The following is a 23828-nucleotide window of genomic DNA, read 5'->3' on the forward strand; positions in this document are numbered from 1 at the left end:
TTTTTGAAGTTTGACCTTGAAAGGGAAACAAGCTGAACTTTCTTTCCTGACAGTTTTTGCTGATGCCAGGCATCCCTTTGCCTTTGCTTTGCATTATTTTTCTGAGTGTGGTTTAAGGGAGGAAAGGACTTTTTGCAAAAGGGCACTAGTTCAGTTTTTTTTACTGTCACCATAATAAATCTGCATGACCTCAATAAAACCTACCTCAGTTATCAGTGATGCGTAGTAGCCACATGGGGGCAGTACAAGCCCACAGATGAGTAAAAATCCCTGGCCTGCGCGGTCATCAACCCCGGCCAGTGCATGCCTGGTAAAAAGAATGAGTTCACGCAGATCTCCACTGAGTCCCGGGGAACTAATCAAAATCATCTCCTCACCACAAGTTTGGAATGAAGATCCAAGCAGCAGCCTGCTCTTAGAGGATGTGTCCAAACTTTGGCTGTATTGACATCCTCTCCATGGATGGACACTATTTCTGGCCCAGCTTGGGTTACTGCCTGCGACCTCGTGAAGAATGAAAAATCACTATTCAAGATGGGAATCAAAAGCAGAGGAACCGAAATGCCTGCACTCATTAACCTTTGTGACTGCTTAAAATCAATACCTATTATTTATTTTTTTTAGTTTCTATACCTCAGAATATATTCCATCTCTCTGGCGAGTTCTAGTGGAGTGTCAGTCAAGCTGTTTTTTGGATCTTATTAGACCAAAGTCGTTTATGTGCTAACAAATTTGCCAATTTGAAGTAGAAATTAGTTCACACATCCTGATAACAACTTTCCCATTAGTTGTTGATTATGCCATCATCGGCAGTACAAACAGCTTAATGATCTTATTCTAAACACCTTGAAAACTCAATGAATTGGAATGAATTACAACCTGATGAGCCTGCATCGATTGCCTTTCCAGATCTCCGTGATATATATGAAAAAAGTATATACATCTGAGGGTGATTAACGAAGGAGTATCGATCGAGGCGGGTGTGTATCCCTCCAGTCAACAACAGTTAACCCGCAACGCTCCCTCTGGGTGAAAATTGTTCGATTATGGGAGAGTAGAGATATATCTCTGATTCACGACACAGTAGGGGGCCCTAAGAAACCGCTTTTTCCTGACCAACCTTGTACCCCGATGAAATGAATACCTAGCGCAAAATCTAACAACTGGCTATGTAATGGGATTTTAAAAGGGAATGCAAATTGAATTTTGTTGTTAACTAAAGTGGTCACATATAATGTGGTTTCCTGTATCTCGCCCTTTTTGGTAGAAGAAAAATAAGTGCTATAGGCTTTAGCTTCCATTATATGTCCATTATACCATTTTGTCGAAAACACCATTTAAGGTAGTTGGGTAAAGCTGGGTGGCATTTTCCAAAGGTTTTGAAATGTTTTCGTCTCCTCCCTAGATGTGACTTTGACACGCAGGCGCAGAGGAGTGAGGCGCAGTGACAGACAAGCTGGCGCTGTCCGTGGTACTGAAACGCAATTTATTGGCGTCGGGGGAAGATTTTGTGAACAAAACTGTATCTCTGTAATCTAGATAGTAAAAAAAAAAGGTGGTTGAGTGAACTATGATAACATTTAACGTTGGGCAGTTTGCCAAAAAATATTTTAAGTTTTGCTAATGTAATGGTTTTCCCGTTTTTACGAGAACTTGAAAAATTGAGTAAAAACTCCGAAATTTGTTTTGAACCAAACAACTTACTTGCTTGCTTTGTTGTGTTAACTAACACTGCTGCCACGAATGTCAATATTTATATTCTATATTTTGTTCCAACTTAAATGATGTTTTAGAGGTCAGCACAAATTAATTTCTGTCATTTAAATATTCCAAACTCACATATGTATGCACACAAAAAGTCACTTACCCAGGACCAAGCAGTTCTGCCAATGAGATTGGATACTCATCACTTTCGGTCATTAGCAGGCATCGACCTCCATTCAGTCTTAAGGGCCCGCATATCCAACACCCTGCAATCAATCAGCATCAACACACGAGAATATTCCAGGGGATGGTATAATTGTTCAGTAAGTCTCTTGGTACTGTAACTGAGAGGCAACCATCATTAAATCCTGTTCAAGGGGTGTGGAAGGGTGGTTTATATTTACACCCTTCACAATCTGGTATCAATATCTACGCAGCATGTGCATGGAACATGATCCAAGTATGGAAGGAAGTGAGGTGGGAAATAATGTGACGATAATGATGACGGGTTAGGTTTAGTCATAATGGCCTGTATGTATAAGGCTTACTTGGAAATGGCTCCATTTAACCTAGGACATAATAGGGTTAAAAGTAAAACTTTCTAACACGGGCGCCCTCTCGTGGTAAACAAAAGAAACACATGATGATACCTTTAAATCATGGATCATTTTCTAGGTAATTATCTCTTTTGTCAAAAAGACAAGAATTCTATTCCCTTTTCCACCTTTATCGTACTGAATTATGCCCCTCTACTTCTTGCAAACTCCATGACAGCAGGCAAAAAAAAAGGGGGGGCTTGAGTGGTGTGTCGAGGGGGTGTACTGAACTGGGCGGGCACTGTTGCACGTGTTCTGAATGGGAAGGACGGAGCACGCGTCTCACTTCTCATGACCAATCGATCCCTGCATGGCCGGGTGGAGCGAAGGGAGCGCGCAACTATCGCCATTGCGCCACTGTACCGCCATCACTCTTCTGGGCGGCTCTGCCAGGCTGTCACAAAGCGACTCAAACTTCTGCGGAGAGTTGGTCTGAAACTAAAGCGCACACTAGCTTGGTGTTTTTTTTTTTTGGTTATTTTTTATTGCTACTAAACGTACTCATTTGGACTGACTTTATCCTCAATGTGAGGTTGGGATGGGACTTTGAGAGTTGAGCACATTCGGAGCACGTTGCTGTTCCATGAAGTCGCGGTTGTCTGAACCGGCTTCAGCTGCCCGTTCCTGTGCGCGGACTCTTCGAGCTTCTTTCTTCCCCTCTGAGTCGGTGCGTTTGGGTTTTCCAGGAACTGGATCGGAGACAGCAAAAAAAGGATTGTGAGGAAAAACATTGGAGTTAGAAGCAAAAGTTAAATCTCTCCTGGATAATCCTCACTTTACTGCAGTCATGATATCCACGATATAAATTCGGGTAAGTTTATTTTATTTCATTTGTTCGGTTAAATGTGAAACATAGACGATTAAACAAACCCGGAGTGCTGACTAATTCACTCACAGTTGTTAAGCTGCTTACTTACAATATTACTTACAATCTGGTGAATTATTACAAATAACAAATAAAAACGCATCAGCGTAATGACCGTGCGTAAAAGCGCACTAGAGAGCTCGACTGTGTTGAGCGTGGCTCGCGGGCTTGTGCACGGACGAGACGGGGGGGTGAGACGAACGCGACGTGTCCATCCACGCCAAGCATCTTAAATACACCGACTTCCACTCTCCTAAGCATTGAGTGACGTGAGCTCGACTCGGCTTGACTCAGCTGCCTCATTGCGTGGATCGAGATAAGATGCTGGGAATAGAGACACAAAAGATGGACGAGTAGCGCGGAGCAGCGTGGGGCATACATGAACGCCGAATGAGGGGCTGCTGGCACGAAGGGGGTGTTGCAGAGTATACGATGACATTCTATTGGACGAAAATTCACGCACTCAGCTTGCACTCTCTCTCTCTCTCTCTCTCTCTCTCTCTCTCTCTCTCTCTCTCTCTCTCTCTGCTTCAATGCATGTTAATGTGCGCAGTAATCGTGTTTTAATTGCAAGACCCCCCCGACCTCGTTTCTCCTCCTCATTGTCTGCCTATATCTCTGCTGTCCTGCTGCTAGCTTCTGCAATTTGTACTGTATTGAGAGCGAGTAATTACCCCCCCCCCCCCCCCCCACACACACACACATTGTCTCAACCACGCGACACTCCACGGAGAGCGGTGTCATTAGTGGAGAAGGTGGTGGAGAGGGTTGGCCTTGTGGGGGAGAAGAGGATGGAGAGGATCGGTCCAGGGACCTAATTCGCATTGACAGTCACATTAACACGGGAGCAGCGGTCTTAATCCTGAGGAGATTACGCTCTCCAACCTTGTCATACACACACACACACACACACACCTGCAAGAGGAGGGTTGCCTTTGTGCATCAGTGGATGGCTCCTTCACTTTTGTCGACCTTTCTCCATCGCTCCGGCGTTGAACTATAGTCACAGATAAACTCAATTACTTTTCACCCTACACTGTGAAAACCAGGGTAGGAAGCAAGCCTTGCTGCAATAGCAAAAATCATCAAGTAGCTGGTTGACTCTTGCCTAAATGTCACACGATGGTGGCCAAGGACTACTTTTGTCTAAATGAAGCTCCTCAAGCACACTTTCAATCACTTCCTCTGCAATAAAATGCAATAAGATAACAAGATTTTGTTATTTTGGTTTTAGTTCAATTGAAATTTGTTCATGTTTTCCTCATGTACCTTTTTCACAATGAATCATTTTTGTGTCAACCCGATCCCTTGCGTCTACAAATCAGCTTCCTAAGCCATTCCTGTCTTGTTCAGCTGTTCCTCCTATTTCTCGGATTCCTTTTAGTTCATTGTGTTTTGATTTGTATCATGCTTTTTGGACTGGTGGTAATTTTGTATTTTTGATTCCACATGCCTTGTTTGCCTCAACCTCCTGCACAGATAAGACCCCCCCCCCCCATGTGTGTGGTTTCACTATCCTCTCATCTGTAAGCCCACTTCCCTCATCTCCCAGCAATGGGACAGCTTGCCATCCTCCGGGCCCTTTGGTGCTCCATGTCTCAACAGCCTCCTGATCTCCTTCCCCGCGTGAGGGCTGTTCAGGATGGCTGCCTGGCAATGAGTGCGATGTGTGCATTTGCGCTTGTGCATGAGCGGGCAAGGCAAGGCGGCAGCAGGGAGGGCATGGGAGGTGACAGAAAGGAGCTGCAGAGACTAAAATAAGCTTTGCAAGAGGCATGCGATGACATGTACACAAACACCGGGCGTGTGAGATGAGCGTCTGTGTGTGTGCGTGTGTGTGATGCTCAATGAATTAGGGTGACATCAGTGCGACAGATACACTGACTGTAATGAATGGAGACTTCCTGAGTGAGAGGAGATGGCGAAAAGGGGGAGGGGGGTGGGGTTCTGTCGTGAAAGATGGAGATAGGACTCCCATTTGTTCATGGCAGTGGCGCTCGATCCTCTCGAGCAGTATGCGGACAGGCGTCATTCACCAGCGGTGGACGAGAAGCCATTCGCTCATCCCCGAGAAATGTACAGAAATGAGCAGCACCATCGCCGTGCTGGCCCCAGCAGGAGATGGATGGTTGTAATAGAAGAAGAAGCGATATAAAATCGATGGCTGCCTTGCGCTCTTGTGTGTTTTCGACCTCAACCACAATGACCATAATTAGACAGAGGTCATGGCTCCTGGGAGGAAAAAGGGCAAAGTTCAGTTCTTGCTTTGGCAGGCAATAAAGGCCACACATTGGTGACAGGTTCGGGTTCATTTCATAAAAACGTCGTGAGCTAGATGAACTCCAGGAATTGACTAATTTTATGAAAGTCCTGCGTCTCCGTTGGTTCTGTCATCTCGCGTGCAGCTTCGTGGACTTTGTAAGCGGCGTAAACTCCTTCTCACCTGCCTCAAGGTGAATTCCTCCACAGCTCCAACTCACTTTGACCATGACAAATGTCCCTAAGTGATCGTAATGATTGTAATTGAACAGGCAGCGTCTCTTCCCACGGCGCTCTATCTATCACCTTGCTGGCATCTGCTGCCTCCTCATGCCTGTGTGGATAGTCAAGTGTGCGTCAGCCCGCGTGACGCCGCGTCCCACTTGATCCCCCCTCTGGCAGCTGCCGGATAAACGTGAGACGGCGGCCACGACGTGGGTTTATGAAAAGCTTTGCGGTCAGGTGTGTTTGTCCGCGGTGAAGCTGGGGCCTGTGGCGTCCATCGTCTAACAATGAGGAGGGTTGAAGTGTGGGAGATGCAGAGCATGAAAGGGGGGGGGGGCAGAGGAGGTGAGACGACAACATGGAGGGGCAGAAAAGGACCTCGGGGGGAGCTGCCTTTGGATGGGTGTGTGAGAAAAATCTTCAACGGAGACGAATATGGGTAGTCAGGACTGAGGGGAAATCTGTCAGGGGAGTGGGAGTTTGTGTAAAAGTGTGTGTGTGTGTCCTAATGTGTGTGTGCTGGAGGTGATGGCTTTGTAATGAAAACAGCAGGCAGCCAGTGATGGAAGGTCTCTCTAGGTGGCTGACTGATGTCAGTCAGCGGTGTGCAGCAGCGTCCCCCAAGGAGAGCAGCTTGGTGAAGCGTGCGCGTGTACGAGCGTGTGCGCTGTTATTCCGCATTCATCAACATTGCTGATTTGGCACTTTCCCACAAATCTGGACTACAATTAATGCGTAAGCTGCTTTTTTTCCAGCATCTGCGTCCTAGTGACATTGCATGTGTATGTGTGTGAGAGGGTTAGAGGGCTCAATTGTCCCAGTGGAGCTGCGTGAACAAGGTGTCATGCTTGGGAGACCCCCCAGACAAATTAATTCACTTATTGACACACTACTGACACGTCTCAGTGACTTTGTAAAATGAGCAATTGATCAGGCTTGCTCTCGCTCTCTGCTCCGTGTCAGTCGTTGTCTTTGTCTTTCTCTCTCTCTCTCTCGCTCTCCTTCTCTCTTCTCTGAAATCCCACCGAGCTGACCACTCACTCCCTCAGCTTTATCTTGCCCTTACTCCTCTCTTCCTTGTCTGTCAAGTTTGACTTTTCCTTTGGCCCTTTTCAGTTGACAGGCATGACACGTACGGTAATCAATACAATTACGTGCAAACTAATCATTAGCAGCAGAGGGGATTGACAGAATCAAGTTGTGGGTTCGTCTCCTCGTGTGTATGCATGGAGACTGTAAAAGAGACGGGTTTTTTCTCACCCCGCTTACATAAAGCCACGAGAAGCCTTTGGGTTCGTCCGCGTTGGCCTATGGGGTGGAGGGGGAGTCGATGTGAGAATCGCCGACTCATCAGAAAATATCATTCTAATTTGAGCACAGATTAACCTTTGGCTACAACTTTCGATAGACTCATCATTACAGCCTCGGAGAGTAATTGCTGTTCGATACGGACGCAAACAACTAGATGGGGTTGGAAATTGACACCCAAGTAGGGCGACGCTATATTTAATATTACTTGTGAATCGCATTATCAGATATCCATTTTGTATCTGATCTTTACGCTCGTTGGTTGGAGGCTTGATTCGGCGGGAGAAAGAATAGTTGTTTTTACGGCGTCTTTGTGAAGACAGCTTCATTTGGTCGTAGAATTGAGTGCAGACGTGAGGTTTCATGGATTTTGTTCTAAATCTAAACAGCACATAGGAGGCAACACGTAGAAAAGAGTAAAAATATAACAAAGGCATCAATTGTGCTCTGATGTTGACGTGCGTGCGTGGGCGCGTATCGTCACCTCAGAGTGTCTGCTTTGCTTTCTACCTTTTCTATCCATCATGCGCCGTAGAGGGACACTGACATTTAAAGGCCCTTTATTGCTTTATTAGAGTGCGCAGGATTTACGGCGCTGGCCCCGTACTCTGTCTGTCAGAAGAGCTTGTTCTGATCTATGACGACCAACGCCGGCTGTCTGAGCTTTAATCGACAAACGTGTAAAGAGGAAACGTGGGACCGGGCTGCGGTTGAGCTCGTGCTAGCGGCCAGCCAGTGTTTATTAGCCAGTTAGTGTCCGGGTTTTCTCCTGCCATAAAACAAACATCGGCCTATATCTGTGTGCTCTCCTCCGCCAAGTGGAGAGGTTATCAAAAGATAATAAGACAAGCAAGTCTAACCCGAGTTTCTACTCGAATTTGAAACACTAATTCTGGTTTAAAACCCTTACTTAAGTTTAAAACCCTACTTTGAAACTAAATTTAAAGCCCTAATTTGAACCCAAAACTGTCATTTAAAACCTAATCTTAAACCCTAATTTTGGTTTAAAAACATACCGTATTTTCCGCCCTATAAGGCGCACCTAAAAACCTAAAATTTTCTCAAAAACCAACAGTGCGCCTTATAGTCCGGTGCGCCTTATATATGGACCAAATTCCTAAATTTAAACTGGCCCAAAGCATTGTGTCATGAAATCAATCATAAGTGGCCCGCTGAAGACTATGAATCATGACTCAAAAAGACTATGGATCATTATTTTATGATTATAAAGTAATTTGTTCCGTCTGAAGTTGAAATAAAAAAGATAAAATGGAGAATGATTTGATTTGGATTAAAAATCTCACATGATGCATTAATGGTGCGCCTTATAGTCCGGTGCGCCTTATATAAGGATAAAGTTTTAAAATGGGCCATTCATTGAAGGTGCGCCTTATAGTCCGGTGCGCCTTATAGGCCGGAAAATACGGTACTTTAAAAACCCTAACCCAAGTTTAAAACCTTACTTTGAAACCCTACCACTAGATCAAAACCTCACTTTGAAACCTTAACCTGAGTTTAAAACCCTACAATGAAACAAGACAGCTTGCGCAACAAGAATGGAAAGCGGAGGCCGCCGAGCTGAGTTGTAATGGCACCTCTGTGGCGGCGCCATTTTTTTGGACTTGAAAGTCGATAACGCAGCCAGGTAATGTTCTTGCATTCAGAAACTCACCCCCCCTTGTTCTCCCCATTCGACCATTTCACCACAGTGAGATTGTTGTAGTTAATTACTTGTTGTTTTATTGGAGGAAACACTTTGTATTTGTGTGCCTCTGGATGGAGGCATGTAAACATCAGTAACTTATTACGAGCCTCTGGATGATTTAAAATTTTTCAAACGACAACACTTTGTCATGTGACAGCTTTCTTCTTCTTGGTAGTTAGTTTTCATTTTGAACGCAGATTTCTACGAGATCACGTGTTTCACATTAGGTCATTTATTTTCAGGTATTCAAGAAATGATTGTTTCACCACGACAGAAAGAAAATCTTTCAAGACATTATCATCATCTTTCTATTTTTCAAACAAATGTCCTGTCTGTAGGCTCATAACTCAAAGCGGATATGACTATCTGCAGAAATGTGAGCTATTTCACACTTTACACTGATATGCTTTTTGTTTGCTTGATCTGCAGATTCAGACTGCTGCTTAACTGATGTGACTCGTGTGTGGCTGAGTTATTACTCTCTACACATACAAACAAAGACCCTAAATTTATTCTGGGGAATTCCCGGGCAGTATAAGAGATAACGCTGTTGGGATGAGGGGCGCACAGATACCACTGTATGTTTGCGGCCGATATGCCGCGATTGTCTCATGGAATGTCAACGAGCCCGGCGCGGTGCCACTCGTGTGTCATGACTGCACCGAAAGACACACACAAGTGTGATGGTGGAGCAAGCGGAGTCTAAGATTTGAACACGAGTGGAGCGAAGCACCAACCTGATAAAAATGCAAGCCATGGGCCCGCTTTTTAAAAAGAGAATAAGAAATGGGTTACTGTGCTTCCATGCAGCATGCTTAATCACTCAGCTACCCAACACACGCGGATTGCATATTTCTACAAAATGTACAGGAATGGAACATATGCAAGCTTCAGAGTGCAAACACACACGCACACTAGTGCTAATGTAAAACACAAAATTACTCTAAGTACAAAAAATACAGCACATTTACAAAGCTTCAGCTTCCCATAATAAATGTGACAGCTGGGTTTCCTGTTAAAGCCCAACAAAGGCAAAAGGAAGCCATTCATTTTCAGCATGTGAATTTTATCTTACACTTGTTATCATCCTCTCATTTCCATACATGCTGCCACCCTTGCCTCCTTTCGCTCTTTCTCTCTCCTCCTCTCGAGGCCAATGGTGTCATACCGCTCACATTCTTCGCCACTCATCTCTCTCGATGTCACGCATCAATATAGTATTGAAACACTGTCACATTTTGTATTCACTCAGTGCTTCTGTGTCACACTCCTGTTTCAAATACTCTCTACACACTCCATCCATCTATCTCTTTTTTTCTCTCTCCACAAAAGCCCAGCTCACTGTCTCTGACGCTGCTCCCTTTATCACCACTAGGGGTCAGTGGCACGACGTGGACCGCTCACATTCGGTTGAAGCTGACAAGTTCCCGAGTATGTGCAGGAGGCTGAGCTGAATTCTAATGAGGCATGATGAATAATGAAGGTTTAAAGAGGGGGAGACATTTCGATATTAATGTGAATCTGTTGTTTTTCATTCCGTTTGCTGAGTTAGTCGCTTTGTAAAAAGAAGTGTGTTGACACACATACAAGGCAGATGCTAATTTAACCAGCTTGATCGTGCCACTCACTGGGATTTCGGGAAAGTCTTTCCTGCTGACAACTCTCTGTTTGAATTTACCTTGCAAACAGGATGTGTGCAAATGTGTGTACGTGCAACATGACCGAATGTGCATGAGTGATGAGAGAGTTTCATCAACATCTGTGGTTTTGGGGCCGCCTGAGTGATGGCTCGTCTTTCTTTTTTTTTTTTGGGGGGGTTATGTACACTCATTGTCATGAAAGATTTAAACAAATCACGTCCATCCCCACCCACAGCATCTGTTTAAGCACATGTGTATGAAAGATCGAGTCAAAGCTTTATGATATCTAGAGTGGGGATCACTTTGAGCCTGGGGGTAGGTGAACCTCATGTAAACAATACATCTGACAGAATCCAGACCTTCACATGGTATCTTCCCCTTTGTGTGTGTGTGTGAGCATGTGTACCTTCATATAATGCCATTGGAGGCCATGGAGGAGCCCTCGGGCACACTGACTTTGTGCTTGCTGATAATTCCAAGGTCTTCTTCTGGTTGAGGAGAGGAGAAGCGAGTGGACGCAGAGGAGAGCCAACGTGTGAATGGATGCAACGATGGCTTGGCGTTCTTAGAGAGGTTACTTGCTGGAAGAGACCAATTAAAACGGCAAACAGGTAAAAGGACATATTATGGGGGAGCTTTAATGATATTATTTGGTACGTTATAAAAATGCGCAAGTAAATAAAGATGCAAACAAATTGTTAATACTTGGTGAAAAAGTTGTGTTTGCTGTTATGTTTTTCCTTCTATGTTTAGGTTCTAATCTCTCAACATGCCCTTCTCCCTTCCCTCATGCCGTCCTTGCACCTCACTTTCCTCCTCCTCCCTCCTCGCAGGATGAAACTGTGGAGGAGGTCAGCTTGGCCTTTGGTGGTGGCCTACCTCGTTGCCTTGGCGATGCTCTGCGTCACCCCCGTGGCCGCTGGCAACCGCAACCACCGGGGATCGACAGGTACGCGTTGGATCTAGCCCTGAGCCCCTTTCACAAATACCGCAAGAGGTTAATTACACTGTCAGAGTGGCGGCGAGAGATGTTTCTCAAGGCTGAGCCATCCCGGTCCTGATGAAGCGGGGCCTGGGCTAACCTCCCTGTCACCCCGCTCTTGACAGAATGCGAGTGAGACTTTATTGACACACACGGTCCCTTACATTCCAAATCTTTCATGGCACAAAATAGAATGTGCAGCCCAATTAAATATCAATTTTATTTGCGGAAAATAATTTTAAATGGCATACCTGATGCGGAGTTAGGGTTCTCTTTTCGGGCTCGGATGCAAACACCGCCGTTGCGAACGAGTCGACTGTATAGATACAAATGGCACTTAAGCTGTCAAGAGTAGTCAACACAAGTCTGTCAGCGCGGTTGTGATCTGATCTAGTGAAAAGCCTTGGAGACGTTCAGTCCATTGCTTCTGGGAATATCTCACGAGTGCATACCGGCTAATTATTAGCAGTGCTAACATTAACGTGCATCACAGAGACCCCTCCAGTCAAATAACTTCTTCAGTTACTGCAACATTGACTGTGCAGCAAAAGTCCAGCTTATTATGAATCGTATAATGAATTTGTGGTGGCTTCGGGGGACGGTTGTTGCTTGTTTGCAAAAACCTCACCACGTTCTCACATTTAATTATGACAATTTGCTTTAATTGTCTCTCGGTTCCTTTACTGCCGCCCGCTTGTGTTTTGGAAGGTGACCTTTATTTGCAGTCGAAATGCGACCGGCCTGCAGTCTGGGCAGTGAGTGATGGTATTAGTTTTCCTTTTGATCGAGAGGAGGCAGCCTGCTTACGGCAGGGACACCACTAATTGCAGGCCTTGTGTATAGTGAAGGTCACGGGTGCCCCCCTCCCCACCACCTCCTCTTGGTCACCCTCGTTGTGGAACAAGACAACTCGCTCCCAAACCAACTCTTAGAGTATTTTTTTTTTTAATTGGTTGAGGTTTAAAGTCAATTGGTTGTAAATATTAGACTTAAACACAAAGTGATTTCAGTCCAAAAACTAATTGGCTGTGTTTTTGGTCATTATTTTTAATAGATATAATCGTATGCTCATTTTTGGGAGGCTTTGTCATTGAAGGCTCTACAAAATGTCCTTAGGTGTGTGCATGTGAGTGTAAATTGTTTGTCTATATGTACCTCAAAGTTGGCTGGCAACCAGTCCATGGTGGATCCTGCCTCTTATCCAAAGTCAGCTGGGATGGGGTCCAATTTACCGCTGACCCTTAAGCAATAAATAAAACGGATAAATGGATTGCAGACATTTGTTGGATCACACATCACAGCAGAAGTTCTACGTATTAGCCACCACTAGGTGGCTTCAGAAGTCCAAAAATGTTATGCTGGACTCGTTTGTGTTGAGATGTTTTAGCTCAGTCACATTTTTTCCATGAGATGCATTGTGGTTTTGTGAACTACATTATAAAAAAATAAATAAATCAGCATTTTATTTAAATTACCAACCTATTTTAATCACCCATGAAAGTAGTTTAGTCTGTCTTAAAGGCTGCTACAACAAATATAGTTCTCTCACTGTACAAATGTCACGTAAAGCCGGATTCCACGCATGGAGGAGGTAATGTGTGGTATGCTAAATATACACAACCCATAACTGATGACAAAGAGGAGAGGCGGTCGGCACGACTCACAAGTGATCTTGCCGCACTTGAGCGCCGACTTCCAAGTACTTTTATATGTGCGTGTCCATGCATGCAGCATACATGTCGTCATTTACAAAGGTGGGCCATGCTCAAAGGCCGCCACAGTGACTCACACTAGAATTAGCATAAAGTCAGGTCAGGTCAGAGGTGGGCCTTTTAGACATCGATAGCGTCGGGAGGATTTATGGCCGGGTGCGGCGGAGATGCTGCAATGGGAACAAAGATAGATCTCACAACCTTTCGACCCAAAGACTAAAAAAAAAAAAAAAAAAAAAAGCTATTAGGATTTAAGCTGTTAGGACTAATTTAGTAGGAATGTTGTCTTGTCAGTTATTGACAGCAAAAAAGAACTTTTTGGTCAATTTCATGACATTCTCGCTCACCTGCATCCGTATGGCAAACGCTCGGCTGAGCCGTCAGTTCAAGATGTCTCGGCTTGGCGGCGGCGCTTCGCTTGTCATCTCCTTCTCTCCCGCACTCCATTTGTACTCGGCGGGACTGTAAACGTTTGGCCATGCTTGAGAAACCTCTTCATCTTTGTATGCTATGCTCTATTACTTTGTAATGTCATAACAGAGTGCTTTAAAGGCAGGATTGAAACATTAGACACACTCTTATTACGTGCCTAGCAACATTAGACACACTCTTATTACATGCCTAGCAGGAGAGCGAGCTTCCCGACGCATAAATCTGAAATAGATGAGTGCTAAGAGGCAGGAGCAGCACTATGGACAAGATGCTGTACCCGACTACTCCAGACTACTATATAATTTTTCTCAACTAAACTTGGCAGGGTTCCATCTTACGTTGCCTACAGTGCAATAATAAGATGGTAGTAAACACCCATTTACGGCAATTTTCCACACCTACCCATGATAGATGAAAATTGCCAATATAGGAATAGAAGTTGTTTTATTGAAATCTATCCATCCAAGTTGGTTTTTTTTTCGCACATGTGCGTGGATGAATGAACCACAAGTGTTATTTCAGCCTCATTGAGGGTGGTGGTGGTGGTGGTGGGGTTAATGAAAGTGCAGGTATGATATCAGAGGGGCACTCTGAGAGCAAGGGATCAATAATGGCTCTCAGTGGAGAAGACAACAAACACACTTTAAACCAGAAAAGACGAGTGAGGCCACGGCCCGCGGAAATAGATCCTGCGCCGAGTGTGTTTCTTTGTGTTTTCCTGTGCACTTTGGTGTCTGCCGGCAAAGCCCCGTTGAGCCGCGCGGCAAAAGTTGCCGAGTATGTGTAAAGTCACGTACATAAATGACACTTGAGCTCATGACTCAGTCTCGCCTTGGCGTTGCCAAGGCTGCAAAGAGGCTTATTGGTTGCCGTGTCGCCTGCGGGGTTTGCTCGGGAAATGTTGGAGAAGCCAAGAGGTGCACAATAAACCTTAAGATAAGTCCTTGGCAATCCTTTTTTGGAAACCATTTGACCCATCATTTGTGCTTTACACATTTCCAGTTGGACTGGAAAGAAATAAGTCCAATTTTAGAAGCATGACACGATGAGATCTGGTTTTAGGCTAGGACGCGTTCTGTAAAAATGGTCATGACTTGAAAGGCATCCATCGACCTCATTACTACCAGAAGGACGTTATCATTAACTTGATGAAGTTCTCTAAGCAGCTTTGTAGAGGCTGGGTGCATGTGAAGAACTTGATACGTGTGTGTGTGCAGTCTCCTACCAGGTGAAGCAGGGGACATGCGAGGTTGTGGCCATCCATCGCTGCTGCAATAAGAATAAGATCGAGGAGCGCTCCCAAACCGTCAAGTGTTCCTGTTTCCCCGGGCAAGTCGCTGGCACCACCAGAGCAAGACCCTCATGTGTGGAAGGTAAAGATAAAAAAGAAGAGACAATTAGCAGCAGGTAAAAAGTAGGCACTGCATCAAGCACTGCAAAAATAAATAAAAAATGAAACGCCCCGCTGCTACTTCATTTTAAAGTATGGACTACAGCTCACATTGTAATTTATCTTCAAATTCAATTTATTTCTGCCCACTCATCCACGGATTTTGTAATCTTTGTGTTTGTGCCTTTCGTTGTTCCCTTGTGCAATTTGGAAGGAGATTTCAAATATCATGTGTTGCAGCAGCAGCAGCAGCAGCAGCAGCCAAACTCAAGACCAAACATTTTAACTTCAGGCTAAACATCTTATTTGATTCGGGTCTGTCGAAGATGCATGGCACACTTGGAGACCTTATAAAATCAAGGAATAAGCATGATTTAAAAAAAAAAATCTAATTTAAAAAATATTAAACTGTTTTTTTTTTAGATACAATCACTGAATAAGGAAAGCAAAAAAAAAAAAAAATTCAGCAATGCTATTCCATCATGAGACCAGCAGAAGGTGCTTTTCTCATTTAAATTCCAACCGTACCACATCTGCTTGTTCATTTCAACACGATTTCACCCAATAAACAACTAGATGTGTTGTTTAACCTCTCTGATGAGATCTTAAATAGCAATAATGCATTGATAATGACAACACCAGACAACCGTGGCAACACTGATTTCTTCTGTAATGGAAGATAAATAAAAGATAATATGAGATTCTGGGTGGAGATTCAAGATAGGCAGGAAGGACAGCGATCAGAAGCAAATACACAGGATGAATGACTCAAAGTCTGCCAGGGCTAAATTATTCTCAAAGAGGATGGATGGATCTTAATCTTAATCACTGGGGCTTGCGATTGATTGCCGTCTAACCTCTCAATCTCGCTGCCTCCAAATCCAGTGCTCAGTAGCACTCATCTGGTGAATCGTGCTTGACCTCCGGGTTGGCAGTTCCAAACGATCCGCCCTCGGAAGCGCATGCGGGCCTCTCTCGCACTCCTCCGCTGATGGAGAGAGACAAACTTCACTCTGTTGCCAGCCCCATGCCCAACAACCGCGGTATAAATGGACTTGCATTATTGATGGGGCTGAAAGCGGAGCAAAAGGCAGCAGGTCTATTACCGGCTGCAGCCTCATTACAGCCAGCCAAACTTTTTTCAAATGAAAATCTACAAATAAACTATTGTTTATTTTTCCTGAGTCATCAAAAAGCCTAGATGTTGACTTTATAAGACGTGTGATAATTGTGCTGTCTGACAAAGTAAAAGGCAAACCCAGCAACCCTTACAATCAAAATAAGCAAAGGCCGCATTTACCGATGTCTACGAAAGGTTATCCTGATTGATTATCCTGCGGTGTGGGGTGTGTGATTTTCACGCTCGCTCGGCCGTGAATTAAAAAGGATAAACCTGTCCAATATTTACAATTGCATCTGCTTGTGAGGCCAACCATGAGGTCAGCGGAAAAAAAACAAAAAAAAACTTTGTCAACAAAACCAATATTGAAGCCTAGTACTGTCCGATACCGATTTGATACAATATCAGTAATACTGATACATACTATTATCTATCCATCTATCCATCTATCCATCTATCCATCTATCCATCTATCCATCTATCCATCTATCCATCTATCCATCTATCCATCTATCCATCTATCCATCCATCCATCTATTTATTTTTGTGCAAAATGTTAGAAGTGACTTCGTCAAGTTTCACTATTCAAACAAAGAGGGAAGACATTTAAATGCTGCTCGCTGTTGTTTCCCAAAGCGCCCGATTTACTCCAGGTCGTTTTTTGGTCACTTTGCTCGTCTTTCCTCCTGCGAGTGCTCAAGTCTAGCTGTGTAATCCATTTCCGGTTGGGTTTTACTCCACCCTTGTGTTTTCTTGTAACGCCCATCTGATTCCTCTGTGTTACTAAATCATCATCGAAAGAAGAATAGATGCATCCCCCAGCTACCCCGGGATCACTGTGCGCTCGTCACTTACGATGCCTGAGGGTTTTATGGAGACTATACCTTTGGTTGCTTGTCTCACTGTATGTGCAAAAAAAAGTGCATCATATTTCTTTTAAATAGTAATGACCTGGTGGCAAGAGAGAGTCCCTTTGTAAAGTATTGATGGATAAACACTCAGGGCGCCCGCACCCAAGTGCACATGGCCGTTGCGCCTTACCCAAGTCCTCATCCGACTACCGTATATGCAGTCATTCAATTCATTTTTTAATCACAATGAAACCATTCTGTTTGTATTCTCTCTTGTGATAATAAGGGTTAAAGGTCACCAAAAGTTCCTTTCAACAAATGAATCACGACATATTCCTTTTGTCATGTCGTTTGTTTGAAGCGGGAGCAAACTGTCTGACCCTGAACCACTTTGACATGCTCAGATGATTAATTGTTCACTTTTAATTATTCACATCAAGCATTTCATGCCCAAATAATGGAGGCTTGTTTTTTTTACCGAAGGAGCACCATGGGTGAGTCGGCATATCTGCCACGCAAGTCCCTCCTGTTTAGAGTTTGCTAGTTGTTTATTTCTCTCAGTCGTCTTGCCAAACGTCAGCTGAATTCAGCTCAACAACAATTTGCGGATTGATGCCTCGTGACCGAGAGCATACGTGCGTGTGTCACGAATGCGAGACGAAGAACATGTATTCTTCCCATTGCGTTCATAACGGCTTCAACAAGAATGGCGCAGAACCTTTCCAAGGTCAATCACAGACCTCAATGAAGGCTCTTTGTTATTTTCCTTCTCAAAATAGATGTTTACTTTGTGGAGGTTTTCAGAAGCCTTTTCTCTTGTGGACTGTGACCAATAAATGCGATATTGGTTTCAACTCGATGCTCCCACGACCGTTCAGCTGTGCTCTTATTCCCATATGTCGCTTGGCTCGTCTTTTGTGATTATCGATGCTTTCGAACTCTGTGACCGCTTCTTCGCAGAAAATGAAAGAAAGCACTGGAATATTACGTAGGTTACTTTATGTCTGTGGCACGCCTCAAAATTTGTTTGGTTCACTTCCACTTTGCCAAGCAAATTGAAAAGTACTGACCTCAAAGTGGTAAAAAGCTTTTGGACATGATGTTCAACCATGAATTTTGAATATTTTAACTGGCAGCTCAACTTTTATCGTGGAAATACTTGGCGGCAGGGTCAATCAATTTAAAAATAAGTTTACATTACTTCCATCATATTTATGAATGATGATGATATACCCAGTATCAGTGTTATTTTCATTCATTATATTCAAAAATGATTAGAGTAGATTGGCTTTCAGAATGTATGAATGAAACTTCATTCCACACATCATTTGAAATGTGGGTCACCAAAATAGATGTTTCACAAATGAATTCATAATGATCATTCATCATTCACAATTATGGTGCCTCTGGAATTGGATTAAATTTTTGCACAAGCAGGCTGGGCCTGGAGGATGTGGATGCACTCCTCATTTTGTCCACATGATGTCACAAACATTACAATTGAAAATGCCAGCACAGATGCTGCAAGAAAGAAACTCTGGAAATGAAACACACTCAACCGTTCATTGAAAATCTATGAAATGAATTCAGTCACTCTGTGATTGACATGTTGGCATGATGCATAAAACTGTTGGCATAGCCTGAAACCACGTCGCTATGTCTCATGGAGAGCACCTCGGAGACGTTTGAGGAGCTTAGGAGGAATAACTATCGTCACACCCTTGAGCTGCCTCAACACCTGCACTCTCAGCAAAGCACGAGCCTCTTGTTTGGCACATGCTGAAAGTTTTAGAGCCACCATCAGAGCAGCAACGGTTGAAATTAAGTGTTGATGACGTGTGACTAAGGTGGTACCTCTTAATTGGCAAACAAGGTATCTTGATGTTTTGGTATCCGGCGGTGTTAAAATTTGCGTTGTGTTTGAGGAAGTGACATTGAGCGGAATCTTTTTTTGAGTGTGAACGATACTGCACGACAAATATTCCAATATGCTGAAACACTTGACACTCGAAACAACTCCATATATTAAAACAATCTAAAACAAATACTGAAGCTAAACTACTAAAATGTAGCATTTTCCAGAAACTAAAATGGTGAAAAAATGACGGTATGTATGAACATCTTTAAAGAATATGACATCTTAGGCCAAAGGTGTCAAACTCAAGGCCCGGGGGCTAGATACGGCTCGCCACAATTCTATGTGGCCCACGAAGACAAATTGTGCATCCAATTTGCGTGATTACTAGAATTGCAAATTGTCTTCACTTTTAATAATATCATTTTTTTTTATGTTTGACCAGTTTTTACTCGTCTGATTTGAAAACGAGTTATTTGTCAGTTTGTTTTGTAGCTTTGACTGTATATAATATGAGGTGATCATACATTTATTTGGGTTGACAGTCATAATGGCCCTCCCAAAAGAAGCTATGACTACAATGCGGCCTGTGAAAAAAATTAGTTTGACAGAGCGATTTGATAAATTTTTGTTTTTTAAAAAACATAACATTACCTCAACGACAAAATAAAAACAAGCACTCGCTTATCTCAGTTTAGCTTAAAGACAGGAGATGAAAGGCAATAAAAATATATTTTGGCTCATGCAGACATGACAAGAGTGATCTCAGCAGTTTTCCCCTCAAAAAACTAATAATAACAGCAACCCAGTAATCATCCACCACCTCATTCTACACATCCCCTGTTAATTCCCTGAGGTGAAGCTCTCCGAATTAACTGCTCCCTACTCCCACTCTAATCTCTTTAAAATCGATCCGTTGAGGCCGGCCGGGGCTGTCTGATCTAATCGTGACATCACAGGCCCGGCCGGAAAGCCCGTTTGTTTTTGGACTTGACGGGCAGCTGCAGGCCGCGCCCACCCACTCCACTCCGGCATTGGGATAAGTTGCGAGGAAGTAATAGCAGCGCTCACAGGCCATTAGCTCTAAATAACACTCAAAGCACCGTCATCAGCACCATAATGGAGACATTAACAAGCATTACACAGCCATTGCTTTTTAGAACCGTTAACTGCCACTGAGCTCATGCATCATAACAGCCTGTTAAATGTAATGGCTGCCATTTGCTCATAGCAACATGTCAACGTCATGTTTCTTTCTGCCCTCTCTTCATCTGTCTGACCTCCACCCACACCTTTCCTTTCTTCCAGCCTCCATTGTAGCCCAGAAATGGTGGTGCCAGATGCAGCCATGCATGGATGGAGAAGAATGTAAGGTCTTACCTGACTTGACCGGCTGGTCCTGCAGCACTGGCAATAAAGTCAAAACCACAAAGGTGAGCTGTGTGTGGATTTGCCTCCCCGGTCTCTCTTCTGCTGTAAGAAAGCAATTGTGCGTAGTTAAAAAAAAAAAAAAAAAAAACGATCGACATTTTGTGGGACCATATTTCGCCCGCAAGTTCAAAGGATGAAATGCTATCATGGATGACATCACGTGACCTCGGCATATCTTGCAAGTCTTTCAAAAATCTTCATCATATTTCATCAGACTTCAATTTAGTGAGCAGGCTGACTCTTCAATAGTCTTAAAATAAAGCGACACCATCGAAAGGGTCTCAGTGGATTAATGTGATAATGTCCGCGAGACTAACTTGGAAAAGCATGAATTTTAATCTTCATCCATACTCCCTGCGTACCTGAACTTTTCTCGCAAGGTGCCACCTGCAGATGCAATCATTTTAGCGTACAGACGTATAAGGCACGTAACATTACCTTACCTCCAAATGTCCCTCCCAAAATAGACTTCATAAATATATTACATTCACCCTTTCAGCTTTGACTATATTTGATGCAGCCTAGATAGGGCTTGATCTTGAACTGAATTGATTTTTTTCCTCTATAATAATAAGAGCTTGTCTGAATGAATGTCTGGGAAACAGAGCCTCTTTTAAATTTGATGAGCTGATCGCTTGAGAACTTATTTTCAAGAGACTCAGACAAGTTAAAATTTCAACACAGATGTCAAACATCGGGACAGAGAAAACTTACAAAATAACTTTCTGCATCTTCCGAGGTCAGGATGGGGAAGACCTCTGCACACTCCAACATTGTGAGATTCAGCCGCAGGTTCCTCCTTGGCTGCTCACAAGCCGCCGGCCTACGTGCGGGAGTTCATTTGCATCTGCGCCGTCTCGGGTGTGAGCGTATCTGCGAGGCAGGGAAAGGAGAGCAGGTGCGCTTGATTTACGCAGGTGCAAAGAGAAAGACTTGCGAGGGAAACGACGCCGGCGCCGTAAGAGTAATTGCTCAGGAGATGGCACAACATCTGTCGCATTCATTACAATGCATTATGACTGGGGCCTTCCGCAGAGGTTTTACAATTAAGGCTCGTAATTAAGTTGGTAAGTAGGATAGACTGAGGAGCGGAGGCACCGCTGGGCGCAGCCAGCCAGAGGCAGAGGATTTAATGACCCCGAGCCTGACGACAACTCCGGGACCAATAGGACAATTATCCCGACTCTGTCTGTTTTGTCAGCAAGCGATCAGCACGATGGCATCCGCGGACATTCATTTGCATTTGCCAGGTGATTTGCCATCAGTCAACTGTTACTTGCGGGACTCGGCGGCAGATGTCACCGACGTCGGTTGCAACGAGACACGGATTCCATGGCAACCGTTCGCAGGGCTCTCGTTATTGTCCGGCATATCTCCTTGCGTTCGTGACCTCCCTTCGCAAGCTCGACATCGTATTCAGCGTGCCTATCAATTTCTGTCCGCGGCTCTTCACTCCCACGCAGCGTTGGCGTGTTGTTGAAAGGTGCGAGGAATGTGTTTTAACACAAGGAAGGAAAGGAGACACTTTTAATAAGGATGTGGTGCAAGATGGCAGATCTCAACTTAATTTCATACATTCCCACGTTTGGACAGAACTGCAACCCGTGGTGACTGGACCATAGTCTATGCTGACAAAGAAAAAAAAAACATTTTGTGACAATAATGAAGACAATTACTTTTCTTGTCGTTGCCGCAGAAACACTAAAAAGCAGTTTTGGAAAGTTTTCTGGCTTCCAAAATGTATTTATTTATTAATTAAAACCATGAAAGTAAACCACCTCTGATTAGTAGTGAAATATTCCCTTTCAGGCTCAAACTGTCATAATAATACGTTTAGGATGTTTAAGTGGAATCTTTGAAGAAATTCATTGTTGCATTAAGAATGGCATCTTTGTACAATGTAATATTTCAACCATTTGGATGCATTGCGCTATTTGTTTGGATTTGGTTCGAAAACTCTGTGAGAGAAAAATGTGTTTCCATTTCATTCAATGCAAAATTGCTTTAATCTCTGCCATTGTCTTTTCAGGTCACACGATAACAAGAGAGCCACTGGAGCAAGAGGCAACGTACAATTAACTCTCCATCTGGAAAGAGTGGAAGACATGAACTTACTCGAACATGTTGAAAATATGATGTCAGCATCTCCATTATGAAACAAGACTGTAAACGTAACCACGATAATGCCGTACCCGGCGGTGGCCATGAGGACAACCACGCTTGCCGAGGGTGCACGAGGACAAAAGGCGACTCTAATTTCCAACCTATGGATGATCGAAATCCAATCTGAAGACCGAGTAAGCATTTCAAAGTGTGTCTTTCAACAAAGCATTTGTGGAGACGTGAGCCCAGCCGCTGGACATGATGCGGGCGGGCTTTTTGTCAACTTGTAGAGCTCATATAGTGCAGCAAAGAGATAGCGGCTCATAACTAGCAAATTAGAATGGAATTGCTCTTGTGGGTCAAGTCGCCGCCGCCACAAAGACTGTTTTGTGTGAGCCAATTTGCAGTTCTAATTAGGAATTGCTGTGTAGGAACATAACAACATATTAAAAATTCATCTGTGGTATTTGCACTAGTTGAAACCTTTGGGTAATCTTTGGTTATTCCCAATATCGCTCGATGGAGGTCTTGCAGAACTTGAAATTTTTCTCCAACATTTAAAGTAGGCCCATACATGTGTGTGCCTCTTTACGTATGAGTGGTTGAAAATTGCTACCATTCTAACTAGCAACTCTCGATCATCCCGTATTTCTGGTCGTTATCAAAACGTGTTCTGTGACACTTTCTTTTAAAATAAGACATCCAAGGTTCAAGCGTTTGCTTGTGTTGTCTTTTTATCGGGACCATTGCTGTTTTCCTCATGGACAAGATTATTTGCAAAGTGATGTCCTGAATGAGGGTCATTTGGAGCCACCTTTACGAGAAATCGGATGTGTTTTTGCGCAAGCGCCAATTTCCCCCCAGTAAGCTTTTCTGCATCAATATTTCAGTGAGATATGGTGAAATAATTGCTCCGGATAAGTGCGGTTCAACTCTTGGCAGGCTTTACCCTGCAGGGTCTGTCACCATTGTTGCAATGAGGACAACGGTGCACCCCCGAAAAAAAGTCCTCTCACATCTCACTATTAATTCTCTCGCATCTCTTTGTGCTTATTAGAATCCCTCGGTGGTCTCCCCTTTTCCACCTCCACAATCCTTACCACCACTGAGTTAATTTTGCTTTTTCAAGAATTGCCCACCTCGATTGTATTTCTCGCTTCACCACACACCCAATTGCGAGACTTTCCCTAAATGTGTCTATCTGCCCGTCTGATTCGTGAACGTGTCGGGTCATTGTGTCTCCGGGTCGGCCCGCAGGGGACCGCTCCTCTCCGAATGAGACTCTCCGCTTTCAGTCATGCTGCTTTATGAGCTATGATAAATCTGTAGGAGTCGAGTTTGTGCCTTTCCCGCTCCTCTGCTCAGCTCTGTGCCAGAGGGAGCTCGGAGGGAAGCTGGCCTACTAGTGGCAGGCAGCTCCGCACTCTCATTACTGAGGGGCCGGCATAGCGCCTGGTTTCTCTCGGGACCGCTGACATGGAATATTTTTAGGCCTGCGTTGCAGCACTGCAGCTTTGCCACGGTGGCCTTGGTTCTTCAGCGGATTCTCAGCAACAATTGGGAAAAGGGAGGATTTTCTGGAGTCTGTTTTACACTCAAGTGACTTCAGGCAGAGTTCGGGTCACCCACACGAAAAGACTTTCGAAGAAT

The 23828-nt window shown here is 44.0% G+C and overlaps 2 protein-coding genes across 2 annotated transcripts in view; one reads left to right on the forward strand and one right to left on the reverse strand.

Annotated features, from left to right (window-relative positions):
* The window catches only part of LOC133162640 (chemokine-like protein TAFA-1), a 108193-nt gene that overhangs the window by 904 nt on the left and 83461 nt on the right, over positions 1-23828 (reverse strand). The window contains exons 10-23 of the mRNA XM_061291978.1: positions 20790-20948; positions 20025-20117; positions 15676-15806; positions 14654-14787; positions 13344-13458; positions 13074-13166; positions 12440-12524; positions 11536-11600; positions 10709-10883; positions 4081-4162; positions 2816-2989; positions 1868-2738; positions 378-497; positions 205-307 (exon numbers count right to left, since the gene is read on the reverse strand). The gene's annotated coding sequence lies outside the window, so the exon portion shown is untranslated. The remainder of the gene's footprint in view (positions 1-204; positions 308-377; positions 498-1867; positions 2739-2815; positions 2990-4080; positions 4163-10708; positions 10884-11535; positions 11601-12439; positions 12525-13073; positions 13167-13343; positions 13459-14653; positions 14788-15675; positions 15807-20024; positions 20118-20789; positions 20949-23828) is intronic.
* On the forward strand, positions 11137-23210 carry tafa4b (TAFA chemokine like family member 4b). The gene is made up of 4 exons (XM_061291980.1): positions 11137-11251; positions 14646-14801; positions 19953-20077; positions 22105-23210. Exons 1-4 carry the CDS (start codon positions 11137-11139, stop codon positions 22114-22116), a joined length of 408 nt encoding a protein of 135 aa, XP_061147964.1. The 3' UTR covers positions 22117-23210.

The sequence above is a fragment of the Syngnathus typhle genome, linkage group LG11 (genome assembly GCF_033458585.1).
Source record: "Syngnathus typhle isolate RoL2023-S1 ecotype Sweden linkage group LG11, RoL_Styp_1.0, whole genome shotgun sequence".
NCBI classification, from domain to species: Eukaryota; Metazoa; Chordata; class Actinopteri; order Syngnathiformes; family Syngnathidae; genus Syngnathus; species Syngnathus typhle.

Excerpts from the sequence above, each read along its gene's own strand:
- tafa4b (XM_061291980.1), top strand. The coding sequence starts at position 11,137 with ATGAAACTGTGGAGGAGGTCAGCTTGGCCTTTGGTGGTGGCCTACCTC. Across the intron at positions 11,252-14,645 it reads CAACCACCGGGGATCGACAG|TCTCCTACCAGGTGAAGCAG; the intron begins GTACGCGTTGGA and ends GTGTGTGTGCAG. Across the intron at positions 14,802-19,952 it reads AAGACCCTCATGTGTGGAAG|CCTCCATTGTAGCCCAGAAA; the intron begins GTAAAGATAAAA and ends CCTTTCTTCCAG.